This window comes from Hydra vulgaris, chromosome 08 (assembly GCF_038396675.1).
Source record: "Hydra vulgaris chromosome 08, alternate assembly HydraT2T_AEP".
Taxonomy (NCBI): Eukaryota; Metazoa; Cnidaria; class Hydrozoa; order Anthoathecata; family Hydridae; genus Hydra; species Hydra vulgaris.
This window is the reverse complement of record NC_088927.1, coordinates 50,462,501-50,482,500: the sequence shown is the minus strand read 5'-3', so window position 1 is coordinate 50,482,500 and position 20,000 is coordinate 50,462,501. Positions and strand designations below refer to the sequence as shown.

The 20,000-nt window shown below is 28.1% G+C and overlaps 2 protein-coding genes across 3 annotated transcripts in view; both read right to left on the bottom strand.

Moving 5' to 3' along the window:
* The window catches only part of LOC136083933 (TNF receptor-associated factor 3-like), a 228,285-nt gene that overhangs the window by 42,459 nt on the left and 165,826 nt on the right, over nt 1-20,000 (bottom strand). The window lies entirely within an intron of this gene.
* LOC136084357 (uncharacterized) lies at nt 13-2,240 on the bottom strand. Its single transcript, XM_065804384.1, has 2 exons — nt 829-2,240; nt 13-745 (listed from the first exon to the last, which is right to left on the bottom strand). The coding sequence occupies exon 1, from the start codon at nt 2,105-2,107 to the stop codon at nt 1,259-1,261; it is 849 nt and encodes a 282-aa protein (XP_065660456.1). The 5' UTR covers nt 2,108-2,240; the 3' UTR covers nt 13-745; nt 829-1,258.

The following is a 20,000-nucleotide window of genomic DNA, read 5'->3' as shown; positions in this document are numbered from 1 at the left end:
ATTGGGTGTATATTTTTGTGAAGAATTTTATAAGGAATCCGAATCTGCAAAAAAAATAAAAAAATTAGATTTTAGACGGGGGAGCGCTTAGTTTTGAAAGGTAAACTGACTAAAACGTGACTATTTAAAGAGAAAATATATTTACAAAAAATAGAAGTTGTAACATTTTTGATAAACTCAATATAAACAATATTGAACTTTATGAAAGTTTCATATTTGGTTAAAAAGTTGTAAAAATAACCACATAAAGTTGGTTTTTGTGAATGTTATTTTTATAAAAATTAATGCCATTTTTTATACTTTAAACACTCCATGAAGCTGTAGTGTGTGCCGTCTTTTCCAGTTATTATTATGCTTTAAATATAAGGGTATTTTATTTTTGGTAAAGAATTGCACAAGGAATACGAATCCGTAAAAATAAAATAAGATCCACTTTATTATATCTTGTAAGATCCGCTTTATTATAGAAAAAATGACAAAATTATGTCAAAATACAAAGTTATAATAAAATTAGAGAAAGAAATTATTTATTTGCATTTTAATTTCAATATTTCGTATAAAAAATCTTTTTTAAATTTACATATAAGTAACAAATAATAGTTAATAAATTTTATTTAAAATTGGTAATTCTAGCTAAGTTAAATTTATAATTGTTTTTGCTCATGAAACTCCTGCTGACGTCTTGTGCTCTTATATATCCTTCTCTCTTTTCATGCGAATATGTTTTTGAACAAGCCTCTGTAACCTATATAAAACAGTAAAAAAATTTCATTATGGAACAATTTTAAATAAATTATTGTATTCTTATAATTAGATAAAAAAAGAAACCTGCTTAACACAACGTTCGATGGATTGTGAATGACATGGCCAATCTGGAACAACCATAGGCTGGTAAAAAAATTTCTGATTTCATGGGTTGTGAGGCTTGTAATAAGAAGTGGTTCGTATAATGAATCTTTCCAATCAATTAGATTGGTTAATTTATCAGCATCAGTAATTATGCATGGTGTTTTGCGACTTCTTACTGAATCATCTCCAAACTGGGTGTTATCATCTCCTTCCCCTCTAATTTCTAGTATCTTTTGCACTCCGAACTTTCGTTCCTCTTCATTGTTGGAACACAAAAGAGTCTGAATAATGCACTCACTAAATGCAAACCATGCAGATCTTTTTACAGTTTTTATTACTATTCCAAAAACTTCTTTTTTTTGAAATTTTAATTGTTTCAATTGAAATAAAATATGCCTAGGTCCATCATCTAGGAATGCTTTACCTTAATTTGAAACCAGCAAGGAAAATAAACACCAACTATAAATTCAATAATTAAGCGTAGGTTTCTAAGGTTTTTTTCTGTTAAAAAATGAACTGAAACCCACAATCTACAGAAACGATTGGCAGTAGTAAGCCATCTTGAATGAGAAACATGACCAATTTCAAGGTTTATTAAATTTTCAGGTAAAACTCCAGATCTTATTGCTGTTACAATTCTGTATCCGTAAGCTTGATCAGACGAAAGAGCCTTAACTATTTTGTCTGGCAAAACAAAAAGTGGTTCACCTAAAGTTACCATTTCGAAGTTCTTGTTTATTTCCAAATCTGAAACTGTATCCAATAGTTTTCCTAAATCACCGGACCATTTGTTGTTTGAAAGTGTTTTTCCATCTAATTTAACTATTAGATGTCTGAGGGGTAGTTCATTTGTATGAAGAGCGCATATTAGCCAGTTCAACTTTTTATCAGATTTTAATTCGACATATTTTATGACACCTCCTTCCCATCCAGTATTAACATTTGTAGAATCGCCTCCCAATGCTTGAATTGTTTTGTCAACACCATGTTGAATCATCCATTCGACTAAATGATCGGCAACTATTTCGGCATGCTTTTTTTCTTCAGATGATTTTTGTGGAGTAAAATGAAACAAAAATCCTCCACCTGGTTCCATGTATGTAGTGTAATGTTCCTCTTTAATAGATCCAGGAAAAAACCAACTGGATCCTTCTACTTCTACCTTTACTTTGGTAACGTCTTTTCTACTATCAAACAAAATACAATTGATGTTCCCATTGCCTATATATTTTAAAGTTTTATTTTTCAACTCATTCATTACATTATCTTGAGCTCTTACAATTTTTTTATGGTCAACAATAAACTGTGTATCTTTCTCAGTAATCAATCCAGCATCAATCCAGGCAGCTGTAGTCAAAGCCGCAGCAGCTCTAGAAGAAACTCCGTATCTAAAAATAGAATTTGTTTTTAGATAGTTAAATTAAGAATTTTGTTTAATTTAAAATAAAAAGTATATATTTTACCTTAGACTATGTATTGCGACATTTCGTACACTTTTAGTATTATATTTAGACTTTTTTACTTTCGAATTTGAAGTACTAGGTTCTGTGTTAAATTCTTCATTAGTAAGTTCATCTTCAGTCATTGAAAAATCATTGTTTAAAATTGTATTAAAAGCTTCTTTATTAGAATGGTTATATAATTTTTTAACCTGTCTGTTGTGTTCAGGCATATCTTTGGAAGATATTTGAAGCAAACCTTTAGCACCGACTTTATCTCTTTCGGTTTTAATATAAAAAACGTCTATTATAGGAATTTTATATTCCTTAGAGCAGTTGCATGTAATGTGGGCTTGTTGTTTACAAATAACTTTGCAACCAAATTCTTTACAATCAGAAATTATACACTTACAATTTAAAATATCAAAAAGTTTGTCCAATTTCAATATAAAGTCTTTTTTATTTTCTTTATTTTCTCTGTTTGCTGATATTAAAAATGCAACATCCCAAGCTTTTATAATTTTGTACACAATGTTTTTTTCAGAATAAATTATAGGAGCTTTAAAATTAGCGTTTGCTTTTTGCCACTGGGTAATAACGGCACATGCAACCTTTTTTGCCATATCTTTTATTAAAAAGGTTCTGGAGTTTTTATCACACTGTTCTCTTAAAAGGACTGCATATCGAAGTGTGTCTCTATATGTTGGAAGTTCAGCTAGTAAAAAACTCCTTTCCAGTACCAATTAACTCAGTTATTGAGGTTTTTTTCATGTTTCTTGTCTTTATTGTTATTTTTTTGTTAAAAGATGCCATATTAATTTCTACAATTTTTTCTATTTTGTATGTTTATATACAATTAAATTTTCTTTATAATATATAATCTTATTTAATCGCTTTTATAGTCAAAATTTAATTTTAGTATCATACTTGTCACTTATTTATGAGTAGTTGTGAATAATTATTAGATTATAAAATTATATTGCTTAAGTAATACAATTTTAATTAACTAATTTAACAGCTGTCGTTAAAACTCTACCGTCACATTTTGTCTACAATATGAAAAAAGTGTATTATTTTTGTAAAAATGCCCTTCACAAAAACTCACTTTCTGTGGTTATTTTTAAAAATTTTGCACCAAATATGAAATTTTCCTAAAGTTCAACGTAAAAGTGATTAAGTTTTTCAAAAATTATAAAAAAAAAATTTCAATTATTATTTCCCTCCGTTAATTAGTCATATTTTAGTCATTTTTCCGTTAAAAAAAGTGCTGACCCACCCAGCAAGACATTCTTTTTTTTAATTTTTTTTTGCAGATTCGGAATCCCCGTAAAATTATTCACCAGTAGTCATCTTGCCGTTTTTTAAATTGATAAAAAAAAAAAAATCGACACACCCTAATAAATATATGTATATATATATATATATATATATATATACATATATATATATATATATATATATATATATATATATATATATATATATATATATATATATATATATATATATATATGTATTTATATATATATATATTTTTTTTTTTTATATGTATGTAGTATATATATATATATATATATATATATAGTATATTATATATATATATATATAATAAAATATATAATATATTATATATATAATATATATATATATATATATATATATATTATATATAATATATTATATATACTAATATAATATATTATATATATATATATAAATATATTATATATATATATATATTATATATATAAATATATATATATATATATATATATATATATATATATATATATATTATATATATTATATATATTATATATATATATGTATGTTATATATATATATATTTATATGTATTATATATATATATATATTTATATAATAATGAGTGTGTATATACACACATATATACAAATATATATTTATATATATATATATATATATATATATATATATATATGTATATATATATATATATATAAATATATATATATATATATATATATATATATGTATATATATTTATGCATGTGTATAAATAAATATATGCATATATATATATATATATATATATATATATATATATATATAAATATATATATATATATATATATATATATATAAATATATATATATATATATATGTATATATATATATATATATATATATATATATATAAATATATATATATATATATATATGTTATATTAATAAGAAAACATCAAACAATACGAATTCTCTTAATACAAATAATAATTTATTTTGAGAAATTTTCACTGGGTTATGGATACCAGCATCATCAGCTCGTAAAATATTACAAAATTTTTTGAACGTTAAAAAAACAGTTTTATAAAAAATTTTTTAACTGACGTCAGCAGTTGAATGGCTTCTTTTTTCGTTACGCAAGAATATAAAAAATGGAGTCCAAAATTTAGTTTTAACAAACTGCCCATTATCTAGATTTATTCCGCCATTCGATGGGAAACATTGGTGCCTCTGTATTTCAAGTGCTTCTCGTACTTTACGGTCGAATTTTTTTGTTTCAACTTTTTGAGTTTTAATTTTCTCCCAATTTATTTTTTCAGAGCAAAACTTGCTATGTGTTGCAATTGCTGACTGATGATGTTTGCCATCATTTAAACTTTTTTGATGTTGTTGAATTCTTGTTTTAATTTGTAATTTTGTTTCTCCAACATATTTTTTCGAGCAATTGCATTCAACTAAATATGTACCAGGCTGGCTATTTAGGGGTAATCTAGATTTGTTTTTACATGTTAATATTGTTCTTAAATTAGGATTTGATTTAAAAACTACTCTATAGCCAACTTTTCGAAATATTTTCCTTAACTTTGGTGATAGTGAAGGTATCCACGGTAATGATACTGTTGGGAAAGCATTGTTCTCGGATTGAATTCTATTGTTCATTACGTAGCGTTTTTTCCTAATTTGATTTGCAATACTCTTTAGCTGGCTTTCGGTGTACCCATTTTCATTAAAAACCTGAATAAGAAAGTTTATCTCATTTTTTAAATGTGTAACACTGCATATGGAGTATGCCCTGTGAACATAACCTTTGAATATTGCGCATAAAATTTTGGGGTCGTGATTTGAGTGCGGTTTTATTTGAATATTTGTAATGGCTTCTTTTCTGTAGACTTTAAACTCATACTTACCTTTGCTGTTATTTATTATTGTTATATCTAGGAAATTCAGAGTTTTGTTATGGTTTTCTGTCTCAATTGTGTATTGTATTGCAGGGTGTTGTTTATTTAAAATTATTTTGAATTTCTCTGCTTCTTGGATGTTTGAAAATCTAGCATGGCTATCATCGACGTATCTTAGATAGGATTTTAAGTCGAGAGGAGGATTTAATGTCTTTGCAATTTTGAAGGCATTTTCTTCGTGATGTTGCAGAAAAGATTCTGCCAATACAACCATGAATGAAAGACCAATAGGACCGGAATTCTCCAATTCATGGATCTCGTTGTTCCACAAAAAATAGCAACGATGTAAACAAAGCTCTATAAGTGTTTTTGTTTCTGATATAGTAAGCTTGGTAGAACATCTGTAGGAATCATCTTTATTTAATTGATCTATAAGAATTAAAGTAGCTTCTTTAAGTGGAATTGATGGATAAAGGTTTATTACATCGAATGAAACTTGAACTTCGTTTTCGTCTACATTCCATGAGTTTGCTTTGTTAATAAAATCAAAAGAATTTTTCAAACGTGTTTTATTTTTATTTAAGATAGGTTGTATTGCTTTAACTAAGTAGTTAGATATTCCATAATTAGGTGTGCCGATAGTTGATATAACTATTCTCATAGGGTAAGCTTTTTCAGGCTTATGAGCCTTAATTAGACCATACATACGAGGTGGGATTGGATCACTTGGATATATACTGTCATATTCTGCTTTTGAAAATCTTTGTTTTTTATTAAGTTGTAAGAAAACAAACTTGTCGATATATATCCGTTTGATAAGGGTAATGGGTTTGTGAGAATTGAACACGAAAAAGCTTTAGAAAGAATTCGCGATCAAATTGGTCAAACAAAGGTTTTAAGTGAAGATCCTACTTCTAGTTATGCTATAAAAATTAAAACCTATCTCTCACAACTTAATAAAAAACAAAGATTTTCAAAAGCAGAATATGACAGTATATATCCAAGTGATCCAATCCCACCTCGTATGTATGGTCTAATTAAGGCTCATAAGCCTGAAAAAGCTTACCCTATGAGAATAGTTATATCAACTATCGGCACACCTAATTATGGAATATCTAACTACTTAGTTAAAGCAATACAACCTATCTTAAATAAAAATAAAACACGTTTGAAAAATTCTTTTGATTTTATTAACAAAGCAAACTCATGGAATGTAGACGAAAACGAAGTTCAAGTTTCATTCGATGTAATAAACCTTTATCCATCAATTCCACTTAAAGAAGCTACTTTAATTCTTATAGATCAATTAAATAAAGATGATTCCTACAGATGTTCTACCAAGCTTACTATATCAGAAACAAAAACACTTATAGAGCTTTGTTTACATCGTTGCTATTTTTTGTGGAACAACGAGATCCATGAATTGGAGAATTCCGGTCCTATTGGTCTTTCATTCATGGTTGTATTGGCAGAATCTTTTCTGCAACATCACGAAGAAAATGCCTTCAAAATTGCAAAGACATTAAATCCTCCTCTCGACTTAAAATCCTATCTAAGATACGTCGATGACAGCCATGCTAGATTTTCAAACATCCAAGAAGCAGAGAAATTCAAAATAATTTTAAATAAACAACACCCTGCAATACAATACACAATTGAGACAGAAAACCATAACAAAACTCTGAATTTCCTAGATATAACAATAATAAATAACAGCAAAGGTAAGTATGAGTTTAAAGTCTACAGAAAAGAAGCCAACACAAATATTCAAATAAAACCGCACTCAAATCACGACCCCAAAATTTTATGCGCAATATTCAAAGGTTATGTTCACAGGGCATACTCCATATGCAGTGTTACACATTTAAAAAATGAGATAAACTTTCTTATTCAGGTTTTTAATGAAAATGGGTACACCGAAAGCCAGCTAAAGAGTATTGCAAATCAAATTAGGAAAAAACGCTACGTAATGAACAATAGAATTCAATCCGAGAACAATGCTTTCCCAACAGTATCATTACCGTGGATACCTTCACTATCACCAAAGTTAAGGAAAATATTTCGAAAAGTTGGCTATAGAGTAGTTTTTAAATCAAATCCTAATTTAAGAACAATATTAACATGTAAAAACAAATCTAGATTACCCCTAAATAGCCAGCCTGGTACATATTTAGTTGAATGCAATTGCTCGAAAAAATATGTTGGAGAAACAAAATTACAAATTAAAACAAGAATTCAACAACATCAAAAAAGTTTAAATGATGGCAAACATCATCAGTCAGCAATTGCAACACATAGCAAGTTTTGCTCTGAAAAAATAAATTGGGAGAAAATTAAAACTCAAAAAGTTGAAACAAAAAAATTCGACCGTAAAGTACGAGAAGCACTTGAAATACAGAGGCACCAATGTTTCCCATCGAATGGCGGAATAAATCTAGATAATGGGCAGTTTGTTAAAACTAAATTTTGGACTCCATTTTTTATATTCTTGCGTAACGAAAAAAGAAGCCATTCAACTGCTGACGTCAGTTAAAAAAAAAAAAAATTTTTTATAAAACTGTTTTTTTAACGTTCAAAAAATTTTGTAATATTTTACGAGCTGATGATGCTGGTATCCATAACCCAGTGAAAATTTCTCAAAATAAATTATTATTTGTATTAAGAGAATTCGTATTGTTTGATGTTTTCTTATTAATATAACATACACTCTTATACACGATGTCTACACTGAAATCATATATTACAGCTAAATACGGAGCTGATATCTACAAACAAACTGAACAGTTACAGTTATTAAAAAAGTCGGTAGCTAAATCCAAAAACCAGTATATATTTTTACAAAAGTGCGAAAAACACAAGATTATTCCGAAATCGTTACGTATCAACAGTCCTGTAAGTACAAAGAGAGCAATGAGTATTGTTTTTCGTTTTCGATTTGAAATTTTGATTTGTCTAAAAAACGATGCTAAAAAACGGTATTTTATCTTTATAAATGAAACAAAAAACCTTCAGGAAAATCTTAAATCTACTCTTGATGAAAAAGACTATGAAAAAGTTGAACATGTTACTGAAAAAGCCCGGGAAATAATGTTTATAAGATCAAAAGAAAGATTATTCAAAAAGTTTAATATTCTTCAAAACGAATTTAAGAATAAACAAAAAATTAAAAACGGTAAATTAACTACACATACTAAGAACGCTGTTTTGAACCTATGCAATACCGAAATTCCTAATAACCAAAATGATCTTCTTAATCTTGGTCCAAACTTTGTACCTTCTTTAAAACATATCCCTTATATGGATATTATCGCCACAACAGAGTCGTTTGCTTTAAAGCTAGAATATAACAACAAAATTGAAAATGCGCAGGATTTGAGAAAAAATGTTTTAAAAGAACTTAAAATGGGTAAAAAAATTAGTCAAAACTTAACAAGAGAGCAAAGAAAAGCTCTAAAAGAAATTAAGGAAAACAAACTTGTCGATATATATCCGTTTGATAAGGGTAATGGGTTTGTGAGAATTGAACACGAAAAAGCTTTAGAAAGAATTCGCGATCAAATTGGTCAAACAAAGGTTTTAAGTGAAGATCCTACTTCTAGTTATGCTATAAAAATTAAAACCTATCTCTCACAACTTAATAAAAAACAAAGATTTTCAAAAGCAGAATATGACAGTATATATCCAAGTGATCCAATCCCACCTCGTATGTATGGTCTAATTAAGGCTCATAAGCCTGAAAAAGCTTACCCTATGAGAATAGTTATATCAACTATCGGCACACCTAATTATGGAATATCTAACTACTTAGTTAAAGCAATACAACCTATCTTAAATAAAAATAAAACACGTTTGAAAAATTCTTTTGATTTTATTAACAAAGCAAACTCATGGAATGTAGACGAAAACGAAGTTCAAGTTTCATTCGATGTAATAAACCTTTATCCATCAATTCCACTTAAAGAAGCTACTTTAATTCTTATAGATCAATTAAATAAAGATGATTCCTACAGATGTTCTACCAAGCTTACTATATCAGAAACAAAAACACTTATAGAGCTTTGTTTACATCGTTGCTATTTTTTGTGGAACAACGAGATCCATGAATTGGAGAATTCCGGTCCTATTGGTCTTTCATTCATGGTTGTATTGGCAGAATCTTTTCTGCAACATCACGAAGAAAATGCCTTCAAAATTGCAAAGACATTAAATCCTCCTCTCGACTTAAAATCCTATCTAAGATACGTCGATGACAGCCATGCTAGATTTTCAAACATCCAAGAAGCAGAGAAATTCAAAATAATTTTAAATAAACAACACCCTGCAATACAATACACAATTGAGACAGAAAACCATAACAAAACTCTGAATTTCCTAGATATAACAATAATAAATAACAGCAAAGGTAAGTATGAGTTTAAAGTCTACAGAAAAGAAGCCATTACAAATATTCAAATAAAACCGCACTCAAATCACGACCCCAAAATTTTATGCGCAATATTCAAAGGTTATGTTCACAGGGCATACTCCATATGCAGTGTTACACATTTAAAAAATGAGATAAACTTTCTTATTCAGGTTTTTAATGAAAATGGGTACACCGAAAGCCAGCTAAAGAGTATTGCAAATCAAATTAGGAAAAAACGCTACGTAATGAACAATAGAATTCAATCCGAGAACAATGCTTTCCCAACAGTATCATTACCGTGGATACCTTCACTATCACCAAAGTTAAGGAAAATATTTCGAAAAGTTGGCTATAGAGTAGTTTTTAAATCAAATCCTAATTTAAGAACAATATTAACATGTAAAAACAAATCTAGATTACCCCTAAATAGCCAGCCTGGTACATATTTAGTTGAATGCAATTGCTCGAAAAAATATGTTGGAGAAACAAAATTACAAATTAAAACAAGAATTCAACAACATCAAAAAAGTTTAAATGATGGCAAACATCATCAGTCAGCAATTGCAACACATAGCAAGTTTTGCTCTGAAAAAATAAATTGGGAGAAAATTAAAACTCTTAAAGTTGAAACAAAAAAATTCGACCGTAAAGTACGAGAAGCACTTGAAATACAGAGGCACCAATGTTTCCCATCGAATGGCGGAATAAATCTAGATAATGGGCAGTTTGTTAAAACTAAATTTTGGACTCCATTTTTTATATTCTTGCGTAACGAAAAAAGAAGCCATTCAACTGCTGACGTCAGTTAAAAATTTTTTTATAAAACTGTTTTTTTAACGTTCAAAAAATTTTGTAATATTTTACGAGCTGATGATGCTGGTATCCATAACCCAGTGAAAATTTCTCAAAATAAATTATTATTTGTATTAAGAGAATTCGTATTGTTTGATGTTTTCTTATTAATATAACATACACTCTTATACACGATGTCTACACTGAAATCATATATATATGTATATATATATATTAGGGTGTTTCATATTTTATCAATTTTTGAAATCGAACTTGCGAATCGATTTATAAATTGACTATTTGTATAAAAATAAGTTTGAGCAAAAAAAAAAAAAAAAAATTTAATTTTTAGGGCCCCCGCCAGTTCGATTTTGGGCCAAAATTGAATTGGCGGGGACCCTAAAAATTAAATTTTTTTTTTTTTTTTTGCTCAAGGTTATTTTTATACAAATAGTCAATTTATAAATCGATTCGCGAGTTCGATTTCGAAAATTGATAAAATATGAAACACCCTAATATATATATATATATTTATATATATATATATATATATATATATATATATATATATATATATATATATATATATATATATATTTATATATATAGGTCGTTTGATTAATTGTGCTTTGAAAGTTGTTAAACATTTGTTACGATGTACATTGTTAAACAAATATTTCAAAAATAAAGTTGTATTTTATAAATGTTTTTAATATATTTATTTTTAATGTTTTTCTCAATATATATATTTTATTATATTTATGAGTTATTTATTATGTGTTTATATATGTTAAGGTTATTTTGGTTTATGTTTTGTAAGTGTTTAAATGTTTTTTCATATGAATGATTGTACTTTTTTGACATGTTATATTGTTATGTGTTAATAGTTTGTAAGTGTTTATTATGTTGTTTGCAAGGTTTCATATTGTTGTGGCGTGGCTCAGTTTACAGCAAGAGTGTTGACCTTGCTAGCCAAGTAATTTACTTTTCTATAATGTGACATGGCTTCATTGAGAACAAGAATGATGTCCATGTTAGTAAAGTTGTGTACCGACATGATAAAACACATAAAATAAATTTGTTTGTAGTTAACGTAATCATAAAATGTGTAGAAAAATATTCTTGAAAAAATGTGTTTAAAAGAAATGCTAAAATGATATATAGATTATTGACTTTTTTTTCCTTAGAATGTTAAACACATAAAAAAGTTAAAATAGTTCAAGAAGTTTCAATATTTTCAAGTTTCTTCAATTAAAGCAAATATAAGATTGTTTATAGAGGTTTTCTATAATTAGTTTTGTATTTTCTTAGTCATTGTAACTTTTGCACTAAATACATTTCAAAGTAATGAAAGGTTTTTTGATTGATGATTACATTTCACCGTTCAATGCTGGCATTACTTGCTGAGCAGAGAGGCATTATAATTTTTTCAATTTGCTTTTTTTATGAGTTTTTGTCTGTAAAAAATTTATATTTTTAATTACTTTTTATTTTTTTATTTAAATGCTTAAAATATTTTGTCAATAATTAACAATTAATTGTCAATAATTAACTACTTTAAATATAATATTATTCAGTTAAAAAGATTATATCAATTTTTTTACACTTTTAATATAAGTTCTTGATCGAAATATAATATCTTTACATTGCTAAATTATTTTAATCCGTCTAATTTAAATATATCTAATAGTAGAGGTTGAATAGAATTTTATTATTATATTATGCTCTGTTTTATTTGCTTACACTGTATTTCAATAAGTTTAAGAAAACCCAAATTTCAATCAAAAATAAAAGTTTAATTTTTATTATTTTAAGTATTGTTTTTACACACTCCTTTGATGCTTGATTATGTCTGATAATTTAAGAAGTGAAATTAAAAGGCTTTCTCAAAATGAAAGAAACCTGGTTAGGTGAGCTGAAATAAGTTGCCGTCAAAATGATAGAGATGAGCCTATGCTTGCTGAAATAAATAGTAATCAAAATGAAAGATATCAGGGTCTGCGAGAACTATGTATAATACGCATTGCATTGCAAATTTAGTTGTTATTTTAGTTCATTAGTTATATTTTGGTGCTCTACCAACTATCATATTTTAACTTTGTTTACTGTTAAAATATGATTTTAACTTTATTTGCTTAAAATTTGCAATATTGATCATTAGCTTATAGTTTAAAAAGAAGTTAGTTTGTCGCAATCAAGGTAAGAATACTTTATTTTCTGATCAAATTGCAAAATTTGTTTGCACCTATAGGTGCAATGTTTTTTTTATTTTGTGTAATAGTTAATTGTCTTTGCAATAAATGTCTTTTCTTAAATATTTTGACTATTTCTAAAAATGCTCTAGAAAAAGCATCAACAACAAGTAAATTGGTTTGCAGTGTTAATCTTTGATAATTTTACTACTTTTTTCATGCCGTAGTTTTTTTTTTTAATGAATTTAGACATCTAACAATGCTTTTTTAGCTTATTGTAGGTTAAACAGAGGGCCCATATCTCATAAAGCACTTAAGGTGTCGGCATAAATTTAGGGCAAAAGCTCGCCATCAACATCTCCCATCCCAACCCCCCCCCCCCATCCCCATTCAGCCACTTTTTTTTAATATAGAGTGTTGATCATTTATAAAATAAAGAATGAGGAGAGTGGTGGGATAAAAAATACGCTGCATCTTTAATTAGTATTTTTGTAGTTGGTTAATCTGCCAATTAGTAATAATTTATAATGTAAGTTTAGTTGAATTTTTTTTGTAAATATTTATATATATAGGAATATGTGTAGAAATTTATATATATAGGAATAAGTATAGAATAGGTGATTTACAAAGACCCGTATTTTACGGTCATGACAGCTTGTAAATATTATTGTATATGTATTATATACATTTGCACCTAATTAAATAGGTTCCAGGTTGGCTGTTGCGTGGTAATTTTGATTTATTTCTAGACGTTAATAGCGTTTTAAGGTTAGCATTTGACTTAAAAACAGTTCTGTAACTAGCTTTTCTGAATATTCTGTCTAGAATTTCATTTTTATTTGCTAAACGTTTTTTAAGTTTTTTAGTTCAAGTGTTTACTGAAAATGTGTACGATGAAAAAATGCTTAAAGATGTTTCTTATTACGGATGAAAAAATCGTTTAGCAAATAAAAATGAAATTCTATCAAACTCTAATAACCTTCCTACAATTTCTTTACCATGGGTACCAATAATATCTCCCAGACTTAGAAGTACTGCTTATCAAATTATTTTTTTTATCTCATTCATTTGTTATTTCTCATGTCAGTTAACTCATTTTCTCCCCTTTTTGTTATATTTGTCTTGCTTTTTAAATATTATTGTTCTTCTTTTAATTTTGCTTTGATTTCTTTTGGTCGTTATCTGTATTACCAATTTTTGCTTTATTTGTTTATTTTATTAAGGTATCACTCCAATGACTAGATTTTAACTGTGCAAGTGGCGCCGATCCTTGTTTTGTAAAATTATAAATAAGTTTGTAACTTTTTCAATTTTATGGGTAAATAAATGAATTTAAAAAAAAATGTGCAAACGGATTTCTTTTGCTGTAATAACTTAAATCTTAACTACTTCCTTTACGGAAGTAATTATATTAAAAAACTACTTTTTATTGAACTTTAATAAAAAGGAGTCGAGGAGTTGGGGGCTCTTTAATCTGTGGGGTAGATCATATATTTATGATTACATCTACGTGACATCTTAAGTTACTATCAGCATATACTTCTGGCTATTTATTTTCGTTGTTGTTTTGTCAAACAATCGATTTTACGAATTTTAAGAAATAAAAGTTTGATTTTTACGATAAATGGTAAATTTGATAAACAGGAGAATTATTCATATATTTTTATTACTTTGTTAAATATTTGTAAAATATCAACTGCAGTCATTAGGTATTTTATCGACGTATATTTTATGGTATGATTTCTGATGATGTTATTTATCAGCGAGATACAGCCATTATTACATGATGTATACCTATAGGGGTTCCTTGATCTTTCTTACACGGGGCTGGTTGATCTGAGGATCAAGGTGTCCCATACTAAAATTATGATACGTATAATTTGTTGAAACTAATTACATTCGAATAACTATTGAAAAGCATTCGTTGCACAATAAAAAAATATTTCCATTTTCTAGGATAAATAAAATTAATAATAAAAAATAAAAAAGTAAATTATTTTAACAAGATATAGTAATAATACTCGATTTAATTTTGTTAAATTTTTGATAGACATAAACATGTATCAGCTGCCGCTGGATTTGAAACTGTCAATACAAAAAGTCAAACATTTAAAGAAGATAATTGCGAACAAGAGTAATTTTTTGTCTTACGTTTTCCATGCCTTGTTTAGTTAATTAATGCTGCTTTATTGATTGACTGACTGAATTAGTATTATTACTTATGTTCTTTTGTTATGTTACTGCATTTTTGTGACGAATAAATATATATATATACATATATATATATATATATATATATATATATATATATATATATATATATATATATATATATATATACAATACAATAATTATATATATATATATATATATATATATATATATATATATATATATATATATATATATATAATTATTGTATTGTATATATATATATATATATATATATATATGGATATATATATATATATATATATATATATATATATATATATAAATATATATATACAATACAATAATTATATGTATATATATATATATATATATATATATATATATATATATATATATATATATATATATATATATATATATATACATAATTATTGTATCATATTCTAAAAACGTTTATGATTTTTTTTCAAAATTTCAGATATTGTGTTGACTGAAAATGGTTAGAAATAGAATTCGGAAGACAGATGGAGGAATGTACATCCCGAAACTAAGAGAGCAGCTGTGAATAAAGTTTTATTGAAAAACAGGCCCAACAATAAAGTTGCTCGAGAGTTTGGTTTTGATCGTATGACATTGAAAAGATATGTTAAAAAGCAAAGACTTAATCCGGGTGTTACATTTAAACCGAGATTTAAAACACGACAGGTCTTCACAGAAGAAGAACACTGCTTATTAAATTATTTGCTTCAAGCTTCGAAGATGAACTATGGCTTTTCAACGAAAACAATTTGCCAATTAGCTTATGAAATGGCTGTTGCTAATAAAAAGGTTTGTCCAGATACATGGATTGAGAACAAAATGGCAGGCATCGATTGGTTACAGAGCTTTATGAAAAGAAAACCAGAATTATCTTTACGAGCTCCAGAAGCCACCAACTTTGCAAGAGCAACTGCTTTCAACAGATTCACCGTTAGTGAATTTTTTCGGAATCTCCGGGAAGTGCGAGAACGTGATCAGTTTGGTCCAGAAAGCATTTACAATGTGGACGAAACAGGAATAACAACCGTACAAAAACCTGTTAAGGTTATTGCTAGTAAAGGTGTCAAACAAGTAGGTAGCATAACATCTGCAGAAAGAGGAACTCTCGTGACAGCTTGCTGTGTGATTAAATGCGATCAGCAAGTCGATACCACGCCTGTTCGTTTTTTCGAGGGTAAAGTTTCGAGATTTTATGATTAAAGATGGTCCACCCGGATGCGTAAAATTTACTAATCCATCTGGTTGGATGTCATCAGATATCTTTGTCGAGTGGTTGAAACATTTTATCAAATATTCGCACTGTTTGAAAGATTCTCAAGTTCTTCTCGTGCTAGACAACCACGAGAGTCATATATCTGTAACAGTCCTCGATTTGGCAAAAGAAAACGGAATATCTATGCTTAGTTTTGCACCACACTGCAGTCACAAGCTGCAACCGTTGGACAGATCTGTGTATGGGCCTCTGAAGAGACATTACAATGCGGCTTGCGACAACTGGCTAATCAGCAGTACCAGACCGATGAATATGTATAACATTGTTCCGATTGTGTGTGAAGTATACGGTAAAGCCTTTACAAAATCAAACATTGAATCTGGATCTAATGTTGCCGGAATCGATTCATTCAATCCGGACATTTTCACAGATGACGAATATGTGCCAACATCAGTGACCGATTGTCCATCACCCACTGCTACTGTTGAGCATCCAAAAGTCATTGCAGATATTGTAGAAACTATTATATCTAAACCTGTAGAAAATCTGCAGGAAATGGCTAGCTTGGATGAGCAATACTATTCTGAATTAGCAGGACCCTCTGTTGCTGTAGCAGGACCATCTGTTTTCGTAACAGCAACCCCGAATATCGTAACACCGGAATTTATAAGACCCTTTCCAAAAGCTCCAGTTTGAAAAAAACAATTTAAAAGTAGGCAACAAAAAAAAGAGTTTTGACAGACACTCCTGTTCGAAATGAGGTTTGCTTGGCAAAAGAAAAAACAAAACAAAACAAACAGAAAAAAAAATTTTCCATGGTTCAGAAAGATCCAAAAAAGACCTCAAGAAAACCTAAAGCAAAACATGCTGCTACAAACTTCAGTGTAAAGAATCCGATGATGAGTTTGAGGAAGAATTGAGACTTTGAAAGATAAAAAGAAATAAGAAAAAAAATGCAAAAAAAATACAAGTGCAGCAGTTGAAGGCGATGAACCAATGGAACTTTTCGATGATTCAGATAATATTCATCGCCTACCACGCTTGAAAGTGATGACAGTGAAAATGATCTTGAAACGATATCTTCTTAACGGATAGTTGAATCATCAGACCTGAACTTTGACTTTGATGCACTAAATGTGAAGGGTTTTGTTCTTGTTAAATTTGATGAAAAAAAGAAAGCTATTCATTATGTTGGACAAATCTGTGAAGAAGAAAATGTGCGAATGCTAAAATATTTGAAAAGAGAAAATTTAAAATCGTAAAAATTCATCTCTTTCAGTGAGCAATTGTACCAGTTTATCAGAGATGATATCGTCTGCGAGCTTCCAGATCTAATGCAGCATGGTGGCACAACTCCTGTCGGTCGACATTTGATTTTCGATTTTAATTTTTCAGTTTTTGCAAACATTTCTTAAATTTTCGGATGAAAAAACTTGTTCACTAAACTTTAAATGTGAATCTCTTGGCAGAAATTTAAAGAACTGTGTTTTTAATTATGCTTTACTGCCAATTTTTTATTAATTTTGTAAAAAACTGTATATAAGATCAAAGTGCCCCATAGTGCAGATCAAGGTACCGTGATCCATTGTAGGTCATGTTATTTAGTTGAGTTCTAGCTTACTAAATATTACTTTGACCAAAGTTAGCTTGTTGATTTGAATTAAGAAATTAATATTCTTTTAAAAATATTGAAAATAATATTGTTGTCTGCAAGGGTTTTCAAGTAATCAAGCATAAACCATAAAAACGTTAAAGGTACCCCATCTACCCTATAGTCTAATAACTAAACAATAACTTATTGAAACATATACACTATGTTTATCACAAGTTATAAAAAATCTTATCACAAATCTAAACAAAAAACGTTAGTATGCATGAACAGCGCGAATATTTTAAAGTTACGCCAAGGTTAAGGTAGCTTCAACTAAACATAACTTTTCTTGCTTAAATCAGGCTGAGCATTTTCTGAAGATGTTTTGTAAATAAAATAATTTGAGAGTTGAACTTACAAAAAATAAATCCTAAGTTTTGTATTAGGCTGCTAAGCAAGTTTTGTAAATACAAAAATTAGTAAATTTTGAACTTACGCCAAACTTGCGCTAAACTTACGCTTAAAAATGTTTTCTGGAAATACACAAGTATTTAAAGAATAGAATAGCGTACCGTTAACAACGATACCGTTAACAAAAGAATACCGTTAAACGGCAAAATTTCAAATATAAAACACTTTTCGTATAAACGTTATTAAGAGTGTCCCGGATAAGACTTTTTCATTTCCGACCGGATATTGAATACCCTGATATTTAAAATTATCTGACCGGATATCCGGATAACGTATTTCAAATCCTAAAATATATATTTTATAATGACAAAACATTATCGTGATTAACCTTTAAATTGCAAACTTTGTTTCACAACTTTTCTAAATTAATGATAACTGTGATTTCAGAGCAATATGCAATGCATGTGGTGTAATAAATCTGGTCAGAAGTCATTTTGCACAACTCCGCCGCATAATCACGCGAAAAAAATTTCATTGCAATTGGTATGAAGAGGAAAAAAAATCAATACTGAATCTTCTAAAGTTGCACAAAGAAGTTCAAAACGTATTAAAATCTAATCAAGTCTCCTTTTTAAAAGCTGTTTATGGAGATGATGTTTTCTTTAATCACTCAATTATAGAAAAAAATAATGACTAAAGTTTTAAATTATTGGAATCATGAAGAGAAGTTTCCACTGCTAAAAAACTTACCACTTAATTTACTAGCACCATCTGCATCCTATGTATTTTCGGAAGATTGTTTTCATTCTTTATGAGAAAAAGCAATCAAGGCTAAATATGTAGTTTCTCTGCATTTAGGTAAAAAAATATAAATGAGTGAAAAACTGATGTATTTATTGCACATATATAATTTTAGTAGTATTTTAATAATAATTGGGGAGTGATCTAAAACAGGCCTCTTTTTAAAAAAAGATAGAATCAACTAGCTGTAACCAACCAAAAACTACGTAAAAAGTTTCCGGATATTTAACCTATCTACAACTTAACATCAGAAAATTGAAGGTGTAACTATGCCTTATGTTAAGAAACAACCATTGAACAAAGAAATGCTAGGAGCCCATTTTCTGTGGAAGTAGCCTATAATGAGCCCCTTAATTTAATTTCTGAATAAACCCTGATTATTTACCAAAAATTGACTGTAACTGATTTGTTGATGATACATAATCTTCTGTTCATTATCTACATTGAGAATAGAGATAAATTGACAATAATTTTAACTATAGTCAAATTAAAAAAAACTTAGCTCAATAAAATTTTACAATTTGTACTCTTAAATATTCATTTTGCCAAAAATTAACAATAAAAAAACTATTTTTTGGATGGTTCACTTAAATGTTTATGGTCAGCTGAACAATATTCTAAAGTCAAATTTGTAATAACCTATGTCCAAGCAAGAGATTTGAAAGGGGCCTATCTCACCTTTGGGGCCCGTTGTGGACCACTTTGCCTTAATAATAATAATATCATAAAGAAACCATTAACATTAGATTATTTTAAAATATAACATTTCTAGGTTTCTTTCAATTTTCAAATGATATTAGCATGAAATATCCGGTGCATAAAAAACCAGATAAAGTTATTATCCGGCCGAATAACGGATACAGTATAAAGTTTACCCGAGACACCCCTAAATATTATATAAACAACCTAATAAGTCTAATATGACATT

Bases quoted from the DNA above. Each gene is read 5' to 3' on its own strand.
- LOC136084357 (XM_065804384.1), bottom strand. From the start codon at position 2,107: ATGAATGAGTTGAAAAATAAAACTTTAAAATATATAGGCAATGGGAAC.